Source organism: Aspergillus fischeri, genomic scaffold (assembly GCF_000149645.3).
Source record: "Aspergillus fischeri NRRL 181 1099437636264 genomic scaffold, whole genome shotgun sequence".
NCBI classification, from domain to species: domain Eukaryota; kingdom Fungi; phylum Ascomycota; class Eurotiomycetes; order Eurotiales; family Aspergillaceae; genus Aspergillus; species Aspergillus fischeri.
Window position 1 is genome coordinate 3,377,032 of NW_001509762.1, and position 19,673 is coordinate 3,396,704.

The window sequence follows — 19,673 nt, forward strand, 5'->3', positions numbered from 1 at the left end:
TAATCATATCGTCCATAATCGTTTATTTACTAGCACGTAAGTGATTACCGCTTCTCAGCCATCCGTTTCCCCGCCTGGGAGAAAATCTGCTGCCAGATCCCGACCCATTGCTGCTGTTTATACGACAGCACCTTCTGCGGGTCGCGGACCGTGCCCGCCAGGATCTCCCGGATCCGCGCACTGAGGATCTTCAGCGCGAGCATGGCCTTCCAGTCGCGGACCGCGAAGCGGATGCGGTTTGCGTCGATGGAGACAATCCCAGAGTACATCTGCATTCAATCAGAATTTCGTATCTCTTTGCAAGCTGTAGAAAGGTGGCAGTGGGTACGTACCTTGAACTCGGCCTCTCCGCACAGCAGCGCAATGGCAAAGTCGTCGACGGCGTTTGTCTCAAAGGCGTTGTAGTTCCTGTTGCGGGCCTGCATGATGTGGTAGTAGGAGAGCCATTTCAGGGAGGCGTCGGCGTGCTTGTTGACGGAGGTTGGGTGCAGAGTGACGGATTGGTTGTTGGCGACGTTGCGCCAGCCTTTGCCTTCGCGGGTGAGTAGTTTCGGGTAGAAGCTCCAGGCGATGACCGAGTTGACGACGACGTCGTTGCTGCTGTTTGTGTCGTAGTCCTCGGGGATGGTGAAGAATTGCCGTTGGCGGCCGCCGGATCGGGCTCTGCGTTGTGTGAGTTTAAGATAAATATAGGGTAGGTGTGTGAATACCTGTTCAGCATAGTCTTTTGGGTCGGATCCAGAGTGAGAAGCCCTGCATCTGCAAGGGAGACTATGAGCTGCATCTTGATGTCTTCGATGTTCAAAAGCGTCTGCGAACTGAGAAAGTTCTTCCGGCAAAAGGCATACTCGTTGGCCCCCGGCGTACTTCTCGTGCGCCTCCAGGCGCAGTACGCATTGTACACAGTCAGGAGGTCGGAATCGCCTGACCTATATTAGCATAGACCTCGCTTTATCAAGAATTTACCTACCCTTCTTGAATGATAGCCTCGCAAGATCTTTCTGGTTGTTGGATCCCATAGTATTGACAAACGGCGATTTGGATGAGAGAATGGCGGCAATGCTAATGCAAGCGTCTAGGCACTTGAAGAACACGCCGTGGATGATCAACTTTCCGAGGAAGACATCCAGGGGCAATTTGGCAAGTTGCATGCCCAGAGGTGTCAAGCTCTCCGAGTTGGTGAGAGCTTTGACTTCTTTCAGCGAGTCAATCGCACGGCGTATGTTCTTGGACGATGGTGGATCCAATCCTTCGAGGAGAGTCTGCTCCACTTCGCCGAGTTTACAGATCTTGACACGCAGTACAAGATCTTGCAAGGATAGCCGAAGCATCTCCGGCGTCTGCTGCTCTGCGAGCTGTGTGATTGTTAGTATCAAAGGAATAATGACAGGAATTTGGACATACCAGTTTATCATGTCGATGCTTGGTGAACAAGTGGAAACAGATACCGCTCTGCACTCGTCCAGCTCTTCCTCGGCGTTGCTTTGCATTGGCACGCGAGATAAAGGCCTCCACGAGCCTTGAAAGTTGTCGTCTTTCGTCAAACCTAAAATGTGTCAGCAGGGTCTTGCATGAAACCACTGCATGATACCCACCGCATCGTCTTTTCCTTGCCAGCGTCGATGACTGCTGTGATATCCGGGATGGTGATACCTGAGAAGTCAGCATCTGATTATCGTGGCAGCCTTGCAAACATACCTGTTTCTGCAATGTTTGTGGCAATGACAATTTTTCTCATGCCCTCGGGAGGCACAACAAACGCCTTTTCCTGGTCTTCGCTGGCAATGGAAGAGTGAAGTGCATGTACGATCCAGCCTGTCTGGAAAATTGGATCTGAGAGAATCTCATCATTCAGACGACGAATTTCCGCCATGCCAGGCATGAACACCAGGATGGCTCTACTGTAGGGTGCCATCTCCGGTGCCGACGCGAGTTTCACTAGCAAATTTTTGATGAGCTGGTAGTCGAGGCGGTACTCGTCGAAACTGAGTACTGTTTCGCGAGTTTGCTTGGAATATCCTTCAAGACTGGCTAGCAGGCCGCCAGCGGTATCGCCTTCCCCGTTGTCCGACGGCGTATCGTCCACATCTTCATCAATCACAGTGTTCGCCTCGTTTTCCAGTAGGCGGTAGTTGGTCAGCTCGATCGCATCCTCCAAGAACTTCATCTCGACAGGGAAGGTCCGTCCAGGTATATTCAGCACAGGAACGCCACCGAGGTATGAAGAGAAACGTTGAGCCTCGAGAGTAGCGGACATCAGTATCAACTTCAAGTCTGGCCGTTTCTGCATTAGTCGCCGAAGCACAATCAGAAGAAAATCGCTGTCAATGGACCGTTCATGAACCTCGTCAAGAACAACATGAGTAATGTCCTGGAAGTCGTCGGGACGCTCCAACATCCGTACTACCACTCCGGTTGTACTGCATCAGATCAGTATGACTTCTGAAACTCAGGGCATGATACATACGCAAATACCAGTCTCGTGGATTGGCTAACTTTGCTTTCCAGCCTAACAGCAAAACCAATCAGAGACCGGGCCGTCCCAACGTCTGCCTTACTCTCCCCAAGCTCCTCACTGACTCTGCGCGCCAGGGATATAGCAGAGATCCTCCTAGGCTCCGTCACATAGATCTTGCAAGGACGACCTTGTTTCAATTCATGCTCAAGGATGAACGAAGGTATCTGCGTGCTTTTTCCACTTCCTGTCTCACTGCAGATAATAAGGGCACGATGCGTGTCGAGCGTGTTGAGAATTTCGTCCTTGAACTCCCAGATCGGCAGGTTCATCCGTCCCTGAACCATGTGTTGGAAGGATGGTGTGGAGGATTTCTCCGCCCATATTCTCTTCAGCTGTTCATCAGACACCTGGACTCTGGAGCCGACCCTCCCGGACGACTCTGCTTTGCCAGCTGCGCCATTCCTCCGCCGGAAATTATCCGACAATACAACATCGTCTTCAAAGGTACCTTGGTTCTCTTGAATCAGCGTCCTAAGGCCCTTGACAACCTTTTTGTCACCTTCCTCCTCCTGAAGCTTTTTGACGTCTGCCAACTCAGTCCACAGATCCCGCCAGACGGCCGGCAGTCGCAGATAGGCTTTTCCTTCTTTCGAGTTTTGCGGGAATAGAATGAAAAGAGCTATCGTAGACACGAAAGCCTCTGCCTGTTGAGAGGTGGATGTAGCTACGGACTCCATTGATACAAATGTCGTGTAAGAGTTCGATTTATGTGTGACCATATCCACTTCCAAGGGAAAAGGCACGTCTTGAGGTTTCGACCACCTGACTTCAACGGCCTTTCGATTCGTATGTGATGAGGGTGAGAAGTCTTTATAAGTAATCGTACATCCGGTATCCCTAAAGCGCCATGAGTTTTTTGGTCTACCACAAAAGGAGCGCCTACAGGTTCATACCTGGACTTGCACGTCTCTTCCAGGACCCGTCGAGGACTAAGCCCGGTCCATTTACCGAAGTCACGCATCGTGACGGAGGCTTTCTTGAGCTCTTCTGTAATAATACCAGTCTCCAAGATTGGCTCCTCAGTGTCGAACATATCTCCAAGAAGATCTGCTGTATCTCCGTTGTCGTCCATGAACCCGGCGCCATTCTCAGCCTCAGTCTCATCCGGCTTCCTGACCTCGGGTTCCACAGGCGCACCATTTCCTTCGTCGCGAGCAACACGTCTGGAAAATGCTGCTTCCCTCCTCAGGTCATCAAGCTTCTCCCTCCACCGGTACTCGGCCTCATCGCGGTCAAACAACACGTCATTCTCAATGCTTGCAAGTTTACGCTGGAGTCTCGCAACTTGGGGATCCTCTGTGGTGACATTTGCCTGCTCATGACCAGATTTTTTGCCCTTCTTTGGCTGATCGAACAATTCTGGTCGCAGGTCGTACAGCTTCGTCTGCAATTCCAGGAATTTTGGAAGCAACGTGTCAGGGTCCAGAGAGCTATCAGAGTCGTAGGGACTTAAGGCGACAGGAGTGATCATCTTTACATTCCTCGTCTTCTTCGGCTTGTTGTCAACATTCGTTGCCTTTGACGGCGAGGATTCCGTCGGCTGACTCTCTATTGGGCGTTAGCCTCTTACACTCCGTAGATGGTCACAGCTTAAATTTACCAGAGATAAAAGAAATGAGTCGTTCCGACTCATTGCGTGTTTGAGCGCTCGACTGTGTATAAGATGGTAGTTCCGCGGGAAGGCAGTGCATGGCAAGCCAGTCCAAAGACTCATCCAGGTTCGGGACCACGTCTCTATTAGAACTTGTAGATGTACCGGGCAAGTAAAGCAGCACATGTTTCAACGCCTCCTCAACTTTCACTTCGGGGAACCCAAGTTTCATGAGCGTCTCCCGCAATGTCCAAAGTCTCATGTACAACTCTTCCTCAGAGCTCGACTTCTTCAAGCTAGACGGAGGGCTGATTTCGCGTTCTTCCGCTTCGGCAAGGCTGAGAATTAATTCCTGCACTTCTTTAGGAAGCCACTCCAAGAGATTCAGAGATACAGCCTGTTGCCGCAAGACCCTCCGCTCGGTTTCGAGCTTTGTGACTTGGCGGGCGGCATCGTTCTTGCATTTGGCAGCAAGCTTTTCAACCAGCAGCTGCAACTCTGCGTTCTCCAAATGTTTCTCAAGTTCCTCCGGCGAGTAGTTCTGTAGGGAGGAAGGCTCTCGCTTCTCCGAAGGTGGCTGGCTCGGTTCTGCCGGTGTTGGCCGGTCACTCTCAGTGACTGATCGGGAATCAACGGTCGATGCAGGGGTCGTTGAGTCCACCGACTTTGGTTTCGAGGGTACAGAAACAGTCGCGAAGCCCCTAGCGGGATTAGAGGCAGGTTTCTTCTTTCGTTTGTTGTTGGAGGGCATGACTCTCAAGACCAAGGTCCGCCTCGCTCAGAGGGGTCCTAAGAAAGCGCAGCTAAGACCGATTCAACCCCACGAGCCGCACGAAAATTGGCGTTGAGATATCGACGGAGGTTCTTGGGCCCGTAGGGTTTTTGGAGTGTGAATGCGAGCGTTGAATGATGAAAAAGTCTCCATGGGCGCGAGAGAGGGCCGATGATGTCGGCTGCGGTTGACGGAGCTCCTCCCCCACAACGTCGAAAACTCTTATGACAGCATTGCGGGAAGGCTTCTAGCGAACGCCGACATGCTCCAGTCCACCTAACATGGACGACTTTCCATGGGAACAGGTGAAATCAGGAGACCTGGAGAGCCTGCGAGACGCTCTCTTTTCGAGCTCGACTACTCGCAGAACTCATGCTCTCCAGGAGCTCCGCGATAGAGTTGGTAAGTTGGTTGTCGCTCACCCCTCGGGAGTCAGCCCTTCAGCATGGACATTGCTCACGCGCTCTGTTCTCTTTCGACTTATTAGGCTCTGAATTACCCCAAGAAATCCGTCAGTCTCTTATAGGACTCCTTTTTACGACCTATCCGCTCTACGTCGATCGACCCTCTCGACAAGCTGTCCAGCAATGTCTGCGTACGATCCTCAAGGCGCCCGTTCCGACCGAAGATCTGAAATACCTTACCCAGAATCTGCTCGCAGAGGCTTCTAAACCCGGATTGGCTCCTTCTTCCGCGTTTGTCCTGCTGGAATGGTGCTCCCTTCTGCTGCAGATATTGAAAAATGACCCGGACACCCCTCTCTCGATCGTCCTGGACATTGTCGCTGTGGATGCAAAGGCTCTCGAAACCTGCCTTGCTGCTCGTCCCAGACCAACGGTGAAACAGTCTGCCCTTACTGTTACGAGACGTGCTCTACGCGCCGTTTTCTCGTCAGACAATTGGGGCGAGGATGCTGTCCGCCAGTCAGTCGCTCGGCTGACTGGTGACTCGGCGGGGCAGAAGAATGCGCCCTTCCTCGGTGTCGTCTCTGGTGTATGCGCCCACTTACCGAACAGGAAGGCCGTCCTGGAGAATGAAAAGAAATTGATCCTCGCATACTATGTCAAAGAATTGATCGGCTCAAAAGCTGCAGTGCCAAACCACATCGCAAGTGGCTTATCTGACTTCTTCGCCTCTTTTATTACCTATGAGGATTTCACGTCGGAGCTAGTACCTCCTCTTGAGAAATCGCTCTTGCGTGCTCCAGAGGTGGTATTGGGTGGATTGGTGCCTTCACTATGCTCTTCTCTACCAGAGGACTTTGACCTGTCCGAGATTCTGTTCTCTCGGCTCCTGAAGCACCTTCTCTCCAGCATGAAATCAAACAATGCGACTATTAGGCAAGGTGCTGTGCAGTCTCTTGAGTACATCCTCTCAAAGTCTAAAAATGAGGATTGGCTTGTCAAGATCGCTGGTGAGATCATCGGGCCCCTAAAGACCCAGAAGATCACTAGCCCAGAACATCGTGCTGTGTATGCTCAAGCGGTCTGTGCTATCCTGCCTAGTGGGAGTGTCTCCAAAGACATAGTGCAAGGGTTTGCTCCTGTCTTCTCGCGGGAATCTAACGAAGTAGCATTGGAACAAGAAATCAAGGCCCTCTGCAAGCACCTCACTTTCCTCCTTCAAACCAAGGTGAAAGTTAGTGACGATGTCATCAATGCCGTCGTCAAAGGAATTGCAGATAAGCGTATCCCGTTCAGGAAGCTTTGGCAACTGATTGTTGGAGACGTCTTCTGGCGTATTGAAGCACCAACACTGGCTACCTCCGAGGTTGGACCATTTGTCACCAAGTTCCTCGACAAGATGAAGGATTTGTTCAAGGAGGTAACTTCAAATCCTCTACCTTCAGCTCAGAATGGCTCTTTATCCGCAGCATTTGTATACCTTGCCCTCTACGAAAGGGTATCTACAGCCCAGGGATTAGATAAGGCGGACTGGGAAACCACTGTGGCACAGTCGATGCTCCTCACCCCAAAGCCTTCTTTTCTTCTGAACCCTAAGGCTTATACCAAATTGACGTCTCCAGCAGAGATCCAGTGGATGGTTCGCGCCCTTGTGGCTGTCTCGTCTGGATCCAAGTTCGAGAGCACCGAAGATGCAGCCAAGGTTGCATGGGCTCAGGCATTCATTTACGCTGTCACGGCTCCCGGACTTCGCACAAACTTGCGTGAGGAAGCTGCTCACGCTCTTATGGGGATTTATCTGCGCAGGTCGGAACTGATGGGTCGCGTGGTCACTGAAGCTCTGTGGACGTGGATTCTCGCCTTGAGAACGGCGGAGAAAGATTCTGCTGCATCGTCTGCAGGACCGGCGAGTGAGAAGCTCCTTCACCTCGTAGCGAAGGCCATCTGTCCTTCTGCCGCCGATATACAGTCCGATAAGATTCGATCTGATCTGAAGCGTCAACTCGTTCAGCTTCTTGTACTTTGCAGGCCAGAACTGATTCCCAATATTTCATGGATCGCACTGTGCTTAAGGACTGGTACAGATCCTGGTGATCTTGTCCGTGAATATCCGGATGATTTTATGAAGCAATTGACGCAGGTGCATGAGGTTGGTCTTCAGTTGTCATCCAGTGTAGAAAACAACATGCTAATTTGGCGCAGGACCCCATCCAATCGAAAGTCCCTGCGATTGATGTAGCTATCTGGAATGCTGCAGGGGACCTGGCATTTGTCGCACCAGACACTATGGTCCCTCGCCTGATTCGGCAGATCAGAGACGATTTGGATGCATCGCGTCTTTCTAGGTTCACACCAACCGATGCAGCCATTGCCCGCACTCCAGAGGGGACCATGTTCGTTGATGTCCTCAACACCAAGTCGATGCAGCCAGCATTCGACAAGAACACCAAAGACTACGACACCCTCAAATGGGAAGAAGAGCTGCGGGCGCAATTAGCTCAGAAGAAAGGTCAAACGCAGAAGAAGCTTAGCGCGGATGAACAAGCGAAGGTCAAAGCTCAACTTGCCAAGGAATCTAAGATCCGTGAGGAGGTCCTACAGGAAGTGAAGAGAGTCGAAAGAGGCGCCGGCATTATTCAGGGGCTTGCGAGCGGGCCCGCCGTTGATGCTGATGGATGGATCAACCCGGCTGTAAGCTCATTGCTGTCTCTGGCCCGAGCTGGCGTGGGCTTGTTCGCGGGTGACGTCGTTTCCAAAGCGTACGTGAAATGCGCTGAGAAAGTCTCCTCGCGCCTAGGTCCTCTTCGCCCCTTCGTTGGTGTTGCGACACTACGAGCAATTGGCAGGTCCCATCTGCCGCCTGAGATGGAAGCCGAGCCACTCGGTGGTGAGTTTTCACATATCATTAGCAGTTCAGGCATCTATTGACCATGTTACAGGGCTTGTTACAAGAATTCTTTATCGCCTTCGTTTTGCGTCTGAGCAGCGCCCATTCGACATGACATCCTTGGCATATATACTTCCCTTGATATTCATGGTTCTGAGCCGCAATGGCATCGAAGAAGTCAAAGGGGAAGAAGAAGGAGAGCAGTTGCTTCTGGCGCTGGAGTTCCTGTCATTCCATTCCGGTTCATGTGAGTTCTGCCATCTCTCAAGGAGCATGACTAGGACTGAGAATCGCTAACACTTTATGCACAGTCACTGACAACCGTCTTCCACGCGTTGAGGTTCTGAATCATCTGCTTACTGCCATGCAGAAGTTTACCCAGCACTACAAGCTGATCAAGGATACTCTCTTCGATTTCTGTAGATGCATTTCGTCCAACATCACCAATGAGGAGCTTAATGTCCTTCTACAAGGCACCATCATTCCAGATACATCCGTCCGAACCTCGGTGCTCCAGGTTATTGAGTCTGAAATTGATCTGACTGACCTGGACTTCTCTGAGCACATCTGGTTGGGCTGTCACGATCAGGTGGAGGAGAACGCGGAAATTGCTGAAAATATCTGGGAGGAAAATGCCCTCGAGGTCGACGAGACTTCCTACGGGAAAATAATCCCATACCTCTCTTCCAAGGACTCCCAACTCCGAGGCGCTGCTGCCCGCGCGTTGGGCCATGCAGTGGAGCTCAATCCGTCGGTTTTCGGGGACATTGTCCAGCAATTGCAGTCAATGTACGAGGAGGAAGTGAAGCCCAAAGAGCCTGCGAAGGACAAGTACGGAATGCCGCTCAAGGTGGATACGACCGACCACTGGGAATGCCGCAGTGGCATTGCCCTCGCTTTTGGTGCGATGACAAATAGTTTCGAAGGCGATCAGATTGTTTCGTTCCTTCGCTTTCTGATTGAAAGAGGACCCTTGATTGACAGAAACTCTATGGTGAGATCCCAAATGGCTGACAGCGGCAGATCCGTCGTCGCGTCGCGCGGCCAGCAGCGGGTTGAGGAGTTGATGGAAATACTGGAAACCACTCTGGAAACTTCAGACAAAGGAAGCGAGACATCCGATCTTCTCAATGAAGCAGTGGTTGTTCTCTACGGTTCTCTGGCTCAGCATCTCAAGTCGGACGATCCGCGGTTGCAAACAGTAATCAAGCGACTTCTGGCGACACTCCCGACTCCGTCGGAAACTGTACAATCGGCCGTCTCGGGATGCCTTCCACCACTCATTCGTCTCTGCGGGCCAAAGAGCGGAGAGTATGTACAAGAGATGCTGGATCAACTGTTGCAGACCAAGAACTATGCTACCCAGCGTGGAGCGGCTTACGGTCTGGCTGGTATCGTTCGTGGAAGGGGCATCTTCACTCTGCGGGAGTACCAGGTCATGTCTCACCTGAAGGACGCAACTGAGAATAAGAAAGAGGCACATCAGCGACTGGGTGCTCTGTTAGCGTTTGAACTCTTCGCCACCATCCTCGGGCGCACATTTGAACCATATGTCATTCAGATCGTGCCGCAGCTCCTTGCCGGTTTCGGTGACCCTAGCATCGACGTCCGCGATGCTTGCCTCGACGCAGCAAAGGCTTGCTTCTCTAATCTCAGCTCCTACGGTGTGAAGAAGATTCTCCCTACTCTCCTCGATGGTCTTGACGACACGCAATGGCGCAGTCAAAAGGGAGCCTGCGATCTCCTTGGAGCAATGGCTTATCTCGACCCCCAGCAATTGGCAGCAAGCTTGCCCGACATCATCCCTCCACTTACCGTGGTGCTCAATGATACTCACAAGGAGGTGCGCAACGCCGCAAATCGCAGTCTGCAGCGATTCGGTGAGGTCATCAGCAACCCCGAAGTGAAGGGCTTGGTCAATGTCCTTCTCAAGGCCCTGAGTGATCCGACCAAATACACAGATGAGGCTCTGGATGCACTTATCAAGGTCTCTTTCGTTCATTATTTGGATGCTCCCTCTTTGGCGCTTGTTGTCCGTATCCTTGAGCGCGGTCTTGGCGACAGATCAAATACCAAGAGGAAGTCCGCACAGATCATTGGCAGCTTGGCTCACCTTACTGAGCGGAAGGATCTTATCTCTCACCTGCCCATTATCGTTTCTGGATTGCACTTAGCCATCGTCGATCCAGTGCCTACTACCCGTGCCACCGCGTCCAAAGCTCTCGGCTCACTTATCGAGAAGCTCGGAGAGGATGCACTACCCGATCTCATTCCCAACCTCATGACTACGCTCAAGTCGGATACTGGCGCCGGCGATCGTTTGGGATCCGCACAGGCTCTTGCGGAGGTTCTGGCAGGTCTGGGAACGACAAGACTGGAAGAGACACTGCCAACAATCTTGCAGAACGTCTCAAGCTCCAAGCCGGCTGTTCGGGAAGGCTTCATGACGCTCTTTATTTTCCTGCCTGCCTGCTTTGGAAACAGCTTTGCGCCATATCTTAGCAAGATTATTCCTCCCATTCTCGCAGGATTGGCAGATGACGTCGACTCCATTCGGGAGACATCTCTCAAGGCTGGTCGTCTGCTGGTCAAGAACTTCTCTTCCAAGGCTATCGACTTGCTTCTTCCTGAGCTTGAACGCGGTCTTGCGGACGATAGCTACCGTATCAGATTGAGCTCTGTTGAACTGGTGGGTGACCTGCTCTTTAGCATCACGGGTATCACAGCCAAGGCAGATGCGGAAGAGGAAGAGGAAGAGGCTGCTCAAGCCGGACAGTCCTTGCTCGAGGTCCTCGGCGAGGAGAGGAGAAACAAGGTCTTGTCCGCTCTGTTCATTTGTCGCTGCGATACTTCTGGTCTTGTCAAGAGCGCAGCGATGGCTGTTTGGAAGTCGCTTGTCGCTTCACCCAAAACGCTCAAAGAGATGGTGCCTACTTTGTCGCAGTTTATCATTCGGCGTCTTGGTTCAGCAAACATGGAGCACAAGGTTATCGCCAGCAATGCTCTTGGAGACCTTATCAAGAAGGCTGGCGAGTCCGTGCTCGCTACTTTGCTGCCATCTCTCGAGGAAGGCCTCCGTACGTCACCCGATGTGGATGTCAAGCAAGGTATCTGCATTGCCCTGAGAGAGCTCATTACCTCTGCGTCTCCTGAAGCCCTGGAGGACTACGAAAAGATCCTCATCTCGACCGTTCGGGTTGCCCTTGTCGATAGCGACGAAGACGTCCGTGAAGCGGCAGCAGAAGCCTTCGATGCACTGCAGCAGATTCTTGGCAAGAAGGCTGTTGACCAGGTTCTGCCCCATCTCCTGATGCTTTTGAGAAACAACGAGGATGCTGAGCAAGCGCTGTCAGCACTACTGACGCTCCTTACCGAGCAAACAAGGGCTAACATCATTTTACCCAACCTGATCCCGACCCTGATCACTTCGCCCATCTCTGCCTTTAATGCTAGGGCAATCGCTTCCTTGGCTGAGGTGGCAGGTTCGGCCTTGACGCGCAGATTACCCGCGATTCTCAACTCCTTGATGGACAACATTCTTTCCACTACGGACGAGGAGCATCGGGAAGAACTGAACAGCGCCTTCGATGCCGTCTTGGTATCTGTGGATGAGTTCGATGGTCTGAATGTCGTGATGAACGTCATGATGACTCTTCTGAAACACGATGACCACAGACGCCGCGCCAGCGCTGCGCTCCATCTTAACAAGTTCTTCTCTGAAGCCGAGATCGACTACTCTAGATACTACCAGGATCTGATTCGCGTCCTGCTCATTTCCTTCGACGATAGCGATAAGGAAGTTGTCAAGGCAGCTTGGACAGCACTCAGTGGGCTCACGTCTCACATGCGCAAAGAGGAAATGGAAGTCCTCACTATTCCAACACGCCAGGTCCTACGACAAGTGGGTGTGCCTGGAGCCGATCTGCCAGGTTTCAGCTTGCCGAAGGGTATCACTGCCATTCTGCCAATCTTCTTGCAGGGTCTTCTCAACGGCAATGTGGAACAGCGTACGCAAGCAGCTCTGGCCATTGGCGATATTATCGACCGTACCAATGCAAACTCCCTGAAGCTTTTCGTTACTCAAATCACTGGTCCTTTGATCAGAGTGGTTTCTGAACGTTCAGTGGATATCAAATGTAGGTTGATATGAGGCTTGCTTTCTGTATCGTTCATAGGACTGACCAGGACTAGGTGCTATCTTCTTCACACTTAACAAGCTTCTTGAGAAGATCCCGATGGCAGTCAAGCCATTCCTGCCTCAGCTGCAACGTACGTTTGCGCGAGGTCTAGCCGATTCTACCAGTGAGACACTGCGCAACAGGGCTGCCAAGGGTCTTGGAATCTTGATTACCTTGACTCCAAGGGTGGATCCCCTCATTGCAGGTAGGTCAATTAGATTGTGCGATAATTTGATAGCAGCCTTGATACTAATCCTTGACCAGAATTGATTACGGGTACAAAGACAGATGATATGGGCGTCAAGAATGCGATGATGAAGGCACTACAAGAAGTCGTCGGCAAAGCTGGCGCGAATATGAGCGAGGCTTCGAAGAATGCTATCCTTGCACTCATTGACGATGATGCCAGCGATCAGACCGGTAAGTTGAGATTTAAGCCTGACCAGGTCAACGTTGCAGAGCTGACTATTCAGTAGATGGTGTTGCTATTACGAATGCCAAATTGCTTGGTGCGCTGGTGAAGGTCCTTCCCGCGTCTACCGCCAGCCCACTGATCAAGTAGGTCTATCGTACTATACCGTTCAACTTTAGGAGCAGTGCTGACATGGTAATTCAAGGAACCGTGTGCTCACAAGCCATATGACACACGCATCCATTCTAGGCCTGAACGCCTTGCTGGTTGACTCACCGTCGTCCCTGACTGAGACTTACGCTGCCGAGACTCAATCGATCATATGTCAGGGCGTCTCGAACAAGGATGTAAGTTACTCACTGGCCTTTCAAGCTTCGTGGTTCTGATTTCTGTGACAGCCTTTCATTGCCGAGAACAGCGTCCTCGCTGCTGGGAAGTTCCTTTTGATCGAGGATGAGAGTCGCAATTTCGAGACAAACAAGGCCATCTTTGAAGCACTAGCGCCCTGCATACAGGCGGGCGTGCCTCCTGATGTTCGCCGTCTCACTTTGGTGGTCTTGAGAACGGTGAGCCGACTTCACCCCGAACTGACCCGGCCTCATCTGGCTCTGCTTGCACCACCGATTTTCAGCTGTGTTCGTGATGTCATTATTCCCATCAAGCTCGCTGCTGAAGCTGCGTTCCTGTCACTCTTCTCGGTTGAGGAATCTGAAAGTGCTGTTTTCGACAAGTATATGGCTGGACCCGGGGCTGAACTTCCCCCTGGACCTAAGCGGAGTATGTCGGACTACTTCAAGCGAGTTGCGCTACGTCTCGCCGGCCAGGCTAGAGAACGCAAGGAGGCTGAAGGTGGACAGGGAGGACTGGGTCTGTCCAATGACGAAGCTGAGGATGAGAAGGAACTGTGGAGCGTCGGAAAGGTCGATCTTGGGGAAGGCTCATTTGCTGATGAGTAGTTGAGCGCGGTTTACTTTCTACAAACGTTGGCATGAGCGAGATCTATACCCTCTTCATTCGAGTGTATAGTATAGAGCAGACTAGATTACAAAAGTAGCGAATGATATGAACGATGATTTTCTTTCTCCCTCGTTGAACCCTCGCTTAAGGAGTACTCACTCATACAGCGATGTCGAAGAGGGTCACGTGATCTATCCGGGAGAGCCCGTACATGACGTGCGAATACAAGGAGATTCGAGAAAAAGTCATCAATCCGAATAAGCCTTTCAGGCCTTTTCAATGTGATCCAGAATACCATGTTCCAGATATCTTTCCAGTCAGATACCATCGTATCATAGGCTGCGGGACGTTGAGGCTCAATCCGCTTCCCCGGTCGGGACAAGCGTCCGGGGCACAAACCCTAAGGTGGACCCTCTCGCTTAGCAGCACAGTCGCTTAGCTAATCAACCGCGCGTATCTCAAACTCCTCACCTGGGAATTCTACCCGTCGACGAGTGCAACGAACATCATCCGCCAACGACCGTCGATACGCCGACATCAAGATGTGAGTTCCATCTTCATAATCTGATATTGTCCTTTCATGGGGAGATACTGTCATTTGATGGAATTTTTTCCCTCGATCAGCGCTTGAAAATGGCCCATTTCCGGGAAATTTCTCTCACTGCTGGGGACTCTCCCCTCGACCGGTTCTGTACAACAGAAAGGCTGACCGTGTGGTTTCTCGCTTTACAGGGTCAACCTTCGCACCCAGAAGCGCCTCGCCGCCTCCGTGGTGGGCTGCGGCAAGCGCAAGATTTGGCTCGATCCCAATGAGATGAATGAGATCTCCAACGCCAACTCCCGCCAGACTATCCGCAAGCTCGTCAGCGATGGCCTCATCATCCGCAAGCCCGTCACCATGCACTCCCGCGCCCGTGCCCGTGAGCTCAACGCTGCCCGCAGAATCGGCAGACACCGCGGTCTGGGTAAGCGTAAGGGTACCAAGGACGCTCGTATGCCCAGGTATGCACACTCTGCCTCTGTCAACGGTTGAGGAGGATCTTCGATCGGTTGCCACACTTCCTGCCAGTCATCTGGGGGGAAGAGAATGAAGCAAAGAGCCTTTACTGATGGACGTCTGCGTATTACAGCCAGCTCCTCTGGATGCGCCGCATGCGTGTTCTCCGTCGCCTCCTCGTCCGCTACCGTGCCGCCGGCAAGATCGACAAGCACCTTTACCACGAGCTCTACCACCTGAGCAAGGGTAACACCTTCAAGCACAAGCGCGCTCTGATTGAGCACGTAAGTCTTCCTCTCAATTCATGTCCTTCTCAGTGGGATGCAAGATAGCGACTACGGGGCGAATAGAGATAAAGAGGCTGACAAATTGTTTTTCGACCCCTACAGATCCAGAAGGCCAAGGCTGAGAGACAGCGTGAGCGCCTGCTCAAGGAAGAGATGGACGCCAAGCGTGCCAAGAACAAGGCCCTCCGTGAGAGACGACAGGAGCGTATCGAGGCCAAGCGTAACGCTCTGGCCGGCGAGGAGCAACAGGAGTAAACCAAAAAAGCCATCTGACTTTTTTTGGCGGTGCGGAGGTTGAACTGGGGGGAAATCCAATAGCCAACGGGAATCAGGTCGGCCATGTTTGTTTTATGTCTCTCAGGTCTGGGCTCGGTGGTTTGATTCTCTGTCCGGGACAATTGATCAGGGGAAACCTGGAAGATATTTGATACCTGGAATCGGGAAGCAGTAAAATGCTATTCCTCTTTTTTCTCTCCCAAGGAAAAAGAGCAAAGAATGAGAGAGAGAAACAAAAAAGGAAAACAAAGCTTTCTTTTTCTTCATTTAAAGGAAAACAAATGGCATGGCGCTTTTGTGTGATATGAGTCTGAAATTCTTTTTTCTCTTTTTTACCACTGCTCTACGGAGTCCTCTTTCTCTCTCCATCATCATATCGCATCCAACTGCTCCCCTGCATTCTGACCAGAAGACTGTCCGGATGTCCCTGATTCCCTTCTCCCCATACCCTTCGGTTCAGCCTCAGTCCGATCAAAGCTGTTTATCTAATGTCGTAACGTTACCTGAATATCAGATTCCCGGTTCGGTCTACTATACTACTCTTGAGACGTCTGAGATAAAGCTGGTGTTTATTCGTCTGTAGTATCATCACGTATCCCTTACCCCGTATCCCATATCGCGACCATCCAAATTCTTTTCTTCTATCTAGGTGGTCGGGTCTCTGTGGTTTCCGCGTAGCCTTATAAAACCCTTACCTTCCTGTACCGTTGTGTAAATTGGTAGCTGTGGGGTTTCACATTTACTTAATTATTATATCGTATGAAATGTAAGAGTTGGAAGTGGTTCAATTCGATATTTGCAGCATTGGAAAGTTAAGCTGGGTTGTCTGTGGAGTTGCGGCGAATATATATTTCTGAGGTGGACTCAAAAAGTTCATTGCGGAGCGAAGTGTAGCATGTCTTGTATAAATAAGGTATGAGCCAGGAGTCACGGCCTCGGCCTCTCGAACTACATGTTTTTAAGAGGTGCATAGCGACTGCAATCGCTGCAATGTATAACAATGGAGATTAAGTTTAACCGATGTACATTTACATCATGATAATACAATCCTCTGAAATGATACCTACTAGAATCAAAGATGATGTACAAAAGCAAGAAATCTCTGCAGCCCTGCTCGTCCTGTAGATAACATTCGTGTCTCATGTCACGTATCGCATTGACTGGGCTCGAGCACTTGAGTGCTCGCGCCAATCAACCCCTGGCAAGTGGGCCAGAGCTGCGCTTGTGTATCGCGTTTGGAGGGACTTCCAGGTCAAACGGGTCGCTCCGGGTACTGACTCTTGTCACGGAATCATTTGGTCCAGGTGGCCCGAGATCCGATATGGATATCGGATAGCTCGCTCTTTGCACGCTACTGCCAAAGCTACTTCGCCCTGGGAGAATGATGGTACTTCCTAGACTGCGTTCACTGCTGTAAATGGAGTGCTGGTCCTGGTTTATTTGGATGCCTGGCGAGATTGGTTTCTCGTATGAAGGCGAATGTGGCCCTGCGAGAGTTGAAGCCTCGGGACAAAAAGGTTTGTCGCCTGGTGTCGAGTGAACTTGAGTTCCACCAATAGCGTCGCGTATGCGTGGCCGCATGTTAAGAGATACGTCTGATGGGTTTGGATTGGGCTGCGAGAGATGAGATGATCCCTTTCTGACATGAGCATAACCCATGTTCGGACCCGGCACATGGTCTGGAGCAGAAGGAGCATCCGAAAGAGATGATGTTCTGGATAAAAAGGCATGCTGCGAGCTTGCCCAGGAGTCTGCAGAGTGCCGACCATCGCGCAGCAGTTTCTCGCTCCCGCCGAGACTTCGACCGTCGCGCGGTTTTCGCCGTCTATAACGATAAATCAGAAAGCACATGAGGAGTATGACGGCGATCAAGCCCACAGTACCGAAGATGCTGCCCAAAATCGTACGAAGTGTATGACGGTTGCGCACGTCTTCAGACCCGTGATCCGAAAAGTTCTGCAGAGGGTTCGTTGCGGAAGGAAATGCTGCGGTAACTGTATTCGATGTGGGTGTCTCGACCATAAACCCGGTCTCTGCCGTAGGAGTCGTCACGACTTCCGATCTCGACGGTGTAGTCGACAGCTCAGTCGACGAGAGGCCAGATGTCTGATTATAAGAGGTAAGAGATGGGATGGATTTGCGAATGTCTGTGTTGCTCTCGTGATCTGGTGGAGAGTCTGAGAGAGAGGAAGTAGTTGGGAGGGGGGGTAATTGGACATCTGAAGGAGCGACGACGATATGGGATGATAGCGACACTGCATGGGCGGTTTCCGTACTGGATGGTAGAGTGGTCGTCACGGGTTCTGGGCCTTGTACTGAGACTGGCAGGAATGGTGTAGGCTCTGGCACGACGGCAGGCAATGTTGCCGCTGCAATTGAACTTCTGGGCACTTTGGTACATCTCAAGCCCTGATATAAGATGATAGAAGGACTGGACATCGACATTGCGCCAAGCCCACAGGCTGGACGGATGCGACGGTCGCTCTGCTAGAATGGAAGGCTAAGAGCGGTAATTGCTGGCATGCATGAATCGATAGCGCTGAAATGATGAATGAAGACCAGTGTGATAGAGTCACGGCGCGTAGAATGCCAACAGCGACCAGAGGTCAACAAATCAAAAGAACAGTGTAGTGACTCTAGTCCAGAGCGAGAGAAGGAATGTATAGGAAATGTAAATGCGCTATATGTTCATGATTGACGTTTCACTATGCCCCGTGCCAGGAGACGAACGCATTGGTCATAGCAGTCCGGACTCGGAGGGGCTGCATTCGCGTTGTGCCCTGCTGTTTCAGGATTCAACAGTGAAGCACAGGTGGTACACGGAAGTTCAGCGTAGCATTCTAGCCCACTTCGTAGTATATAGATCGATTCCGAGTAGATTGATATTATGAGCTCACGAAAGGACGGAGAACAGCAGTCAATACCAAAAGCCTGGAAAATAAGGGTTCGCTCAGCTCAACCGCGTGTATTTGGTATCGACCGGGCGGCTTATGGGAGCGAACAGCGACGAGGATAGAGTTGAGAGGAACCGAGATCTAGTCTAGGGCTTATTAGTTATTAGTAGTTCGTAGTACCCAAGACGGGAGAGTTCAATTGAAGAACGACCTAAGCAGGGGATAAGTGGTCCCTGACTCGAGGAAATTCATCCGGAAGAGATTGAGTGAGACAGAGTTCAACAAGCATGTCCAATCCTATGAGGAACTATGCAGTGATCACTGTGACCATAAATTGGTAGGGCATTAGTCTGTCGCATGGGATGGAAGCGAGAGGCCCCTCCCCAGCCCCTCACACGACGCTCAGTCGCTGGAGATTCGTATCTTCATTTAACCATGATTCAAGGGAGAGTAGCAGCTGCAGAAGGGAAGTGGTTTCATAGCATGTTGGGGTCCTCTTCCTGAAGACCGAGGGACTAGACCGAACCCCATTAAAATTGGCGAACATGATGAGCAAGAACTCCTGCTGCCGATCCATTGAGCCATGATCAATCAAGCGATGGACGTTTCACTTGTTGAAGCCGGGGAACTTTACCTACACGGAGAAAATGACATATTTCCTGATTGGGCCATAAACATTAGTTGTTTACTAGTCTGTGTGTGGATTAGTTTCTCTTTACGCATCATGTGATTTAGTCAACGGTCCGACTATCATCCTATATGACAGCCTCAGGCAGCTTTGGTGCGTTGGCTTGTCATCTGTACTTCGTATGAAGCAAGCGTACCTAGGTACCCTGAGTGGCGGGCGAAATAACATAAACTGTGTTATTCTCGTGAATCACTCTACATACCTACTTTGTACATGTTAAAAATATCATTTCTTCCCAAGGCATAAATAACACTGTGTGCTCCTGCCCCTCAAAGCGGGGCAGTCGATACATCCCCAGGTGGAAGCCATACGGAGTAGAGCACTTGCAACCTGATGTGGAGAGGCGGTCAATATATAGGGGTTATGAATGGTCACATACAATTGCATAGTATCTACTAGATGTCTCTCTAAGTCTGCTGGATTAGTGACTGTTATAAAGCGCGTGAGAGGGCTCAAAAGTACCCCTGGTACCTCTATCAAGTACGGAGTCTGGATGCCATATCTCAGAGGTATCATATACTGACTTCCTTCTCTACCGGTCACATTGATGGCTCGCTCGCTTCCAATCTCGAGAATGGTGATAATAAAAGAAGGATAATAACGGTCGAAAGCATGAACTAATGCTGATGCTAATTCGACCCACCAAGGACAAAGATTATCACTTCCCCTCTTGAGTCCTGACAGTGGCTTGTTTTCGTACCTTTTTCTTCCTTGGCCCAGTTGGACATGCTACTAATTCCGCTCTCTCCGCAACCACAATCCAACTTCGACAACAATCATTCTTGCGATTCCCCTTATCGTTGTGTTGTGTG

The 19,673-nt window shown here is 51.1% G+C and overlaps 4 protein-coding genes across 4 annotated transcripts; 2 read left to right on the top strand and 2 right to left on the bottom strand.

The window, feature by feature from the left end:
- Positions 1 to 44: 44 nt before the first annotated feature.
- Positions 45 to 4,860, bottom strand: NFIA_083640 (putative ATP dependent RNA helicase; the record flags this gene model as incomplete). Its single annotated transcript, XM_001260308.1, has 10 exons — positions 45 to 269; positions 333 to 663; positions 711 to 924; positions 971 to 1,355; positions 1,405 to 1,546; positions 1,596 to 1,653; positions 1,699 to 2,420; positions 2,468 to 3,355; positions 3,412 to 4,066; positions 4,119 to 4,860. The coding sequence occupies 10 exons, from the start codon at positions 4,858 to 4,860 to the stop codon at positions 45 to 47; spliced, it is 4,362 nt and encodes a 1,453-aa protein (XP_001260309.1).
- Positions 4,861 to 5,162: 302 nt separating this feature from the next.
- Positions 5,163 to 13,718, top strand: NFIA_083650 (translational activator GCN1; the record flags this gene model as incomplete). Its single annotated transcript, XM_001260309.1, has 10 exons — positions 5,163 to 5,283; positions 5,369 to 7,434; positions 7,488 to 8,172; positions 8,225 to 8,419; positions 8,484 to 12,308; positions 12,364 to 12,555; positions 12,615 to 12,770; positions 12,827 to 12,908; positions 12,968 to 13,109; positions 13,161 to 13,718. 10 exons carry the CDS (start codon positions 5,163 to 5,165, stop codon positions 13,716 to 13,718), a joined length of 8,022 nt encoding a protein of 2,673 aa, XP_001260310.1.
- Positions 13,719 to 14,352: 634 nt separating this feature from the next.
- NFIA_083660 (60S ribosomal protein eL19) lies at positions 14,353 to 15,258 on the top strand (the record flags this gene model as incomplete). The annotated part of the gene is made up of 4 exons (XM_001260310.1): positions 14,353 to 14,430; positions 14,471 to 14,721; positions 14,850 to 15,000; positions 15,106 to 15,258. 4 exons carry the CDS (start codon positions 14,353 to 14,355, stop codon positions 15,256 to 15,258), a joined length of 633 nt encoding a protein of 210 aa, XP_001260311.1.
- Positions 15,259 to 16,470: 1,212 nt separating this feature from the next.
- On the bottom strand, positions 16,471 to 17,724 carry NFIA_083670 (uncharacterized protein; the record flags this gene model as incomplete). The annotated part of the gene is made up of 1 exon (XM_001260311.1): positions 16,471 to 17,724. The coding sequence occupies one exon, from the start codon at positions 17,722 to 17,724 to the stop codon at positions 16,471 to 16,473; it is 1,254 nt and encodes a 417-aa protein (XP_001260312.1).
- Between the last annotated feature and the right edge of the window lie 1,949 nt (positions 17,725 to 19,673).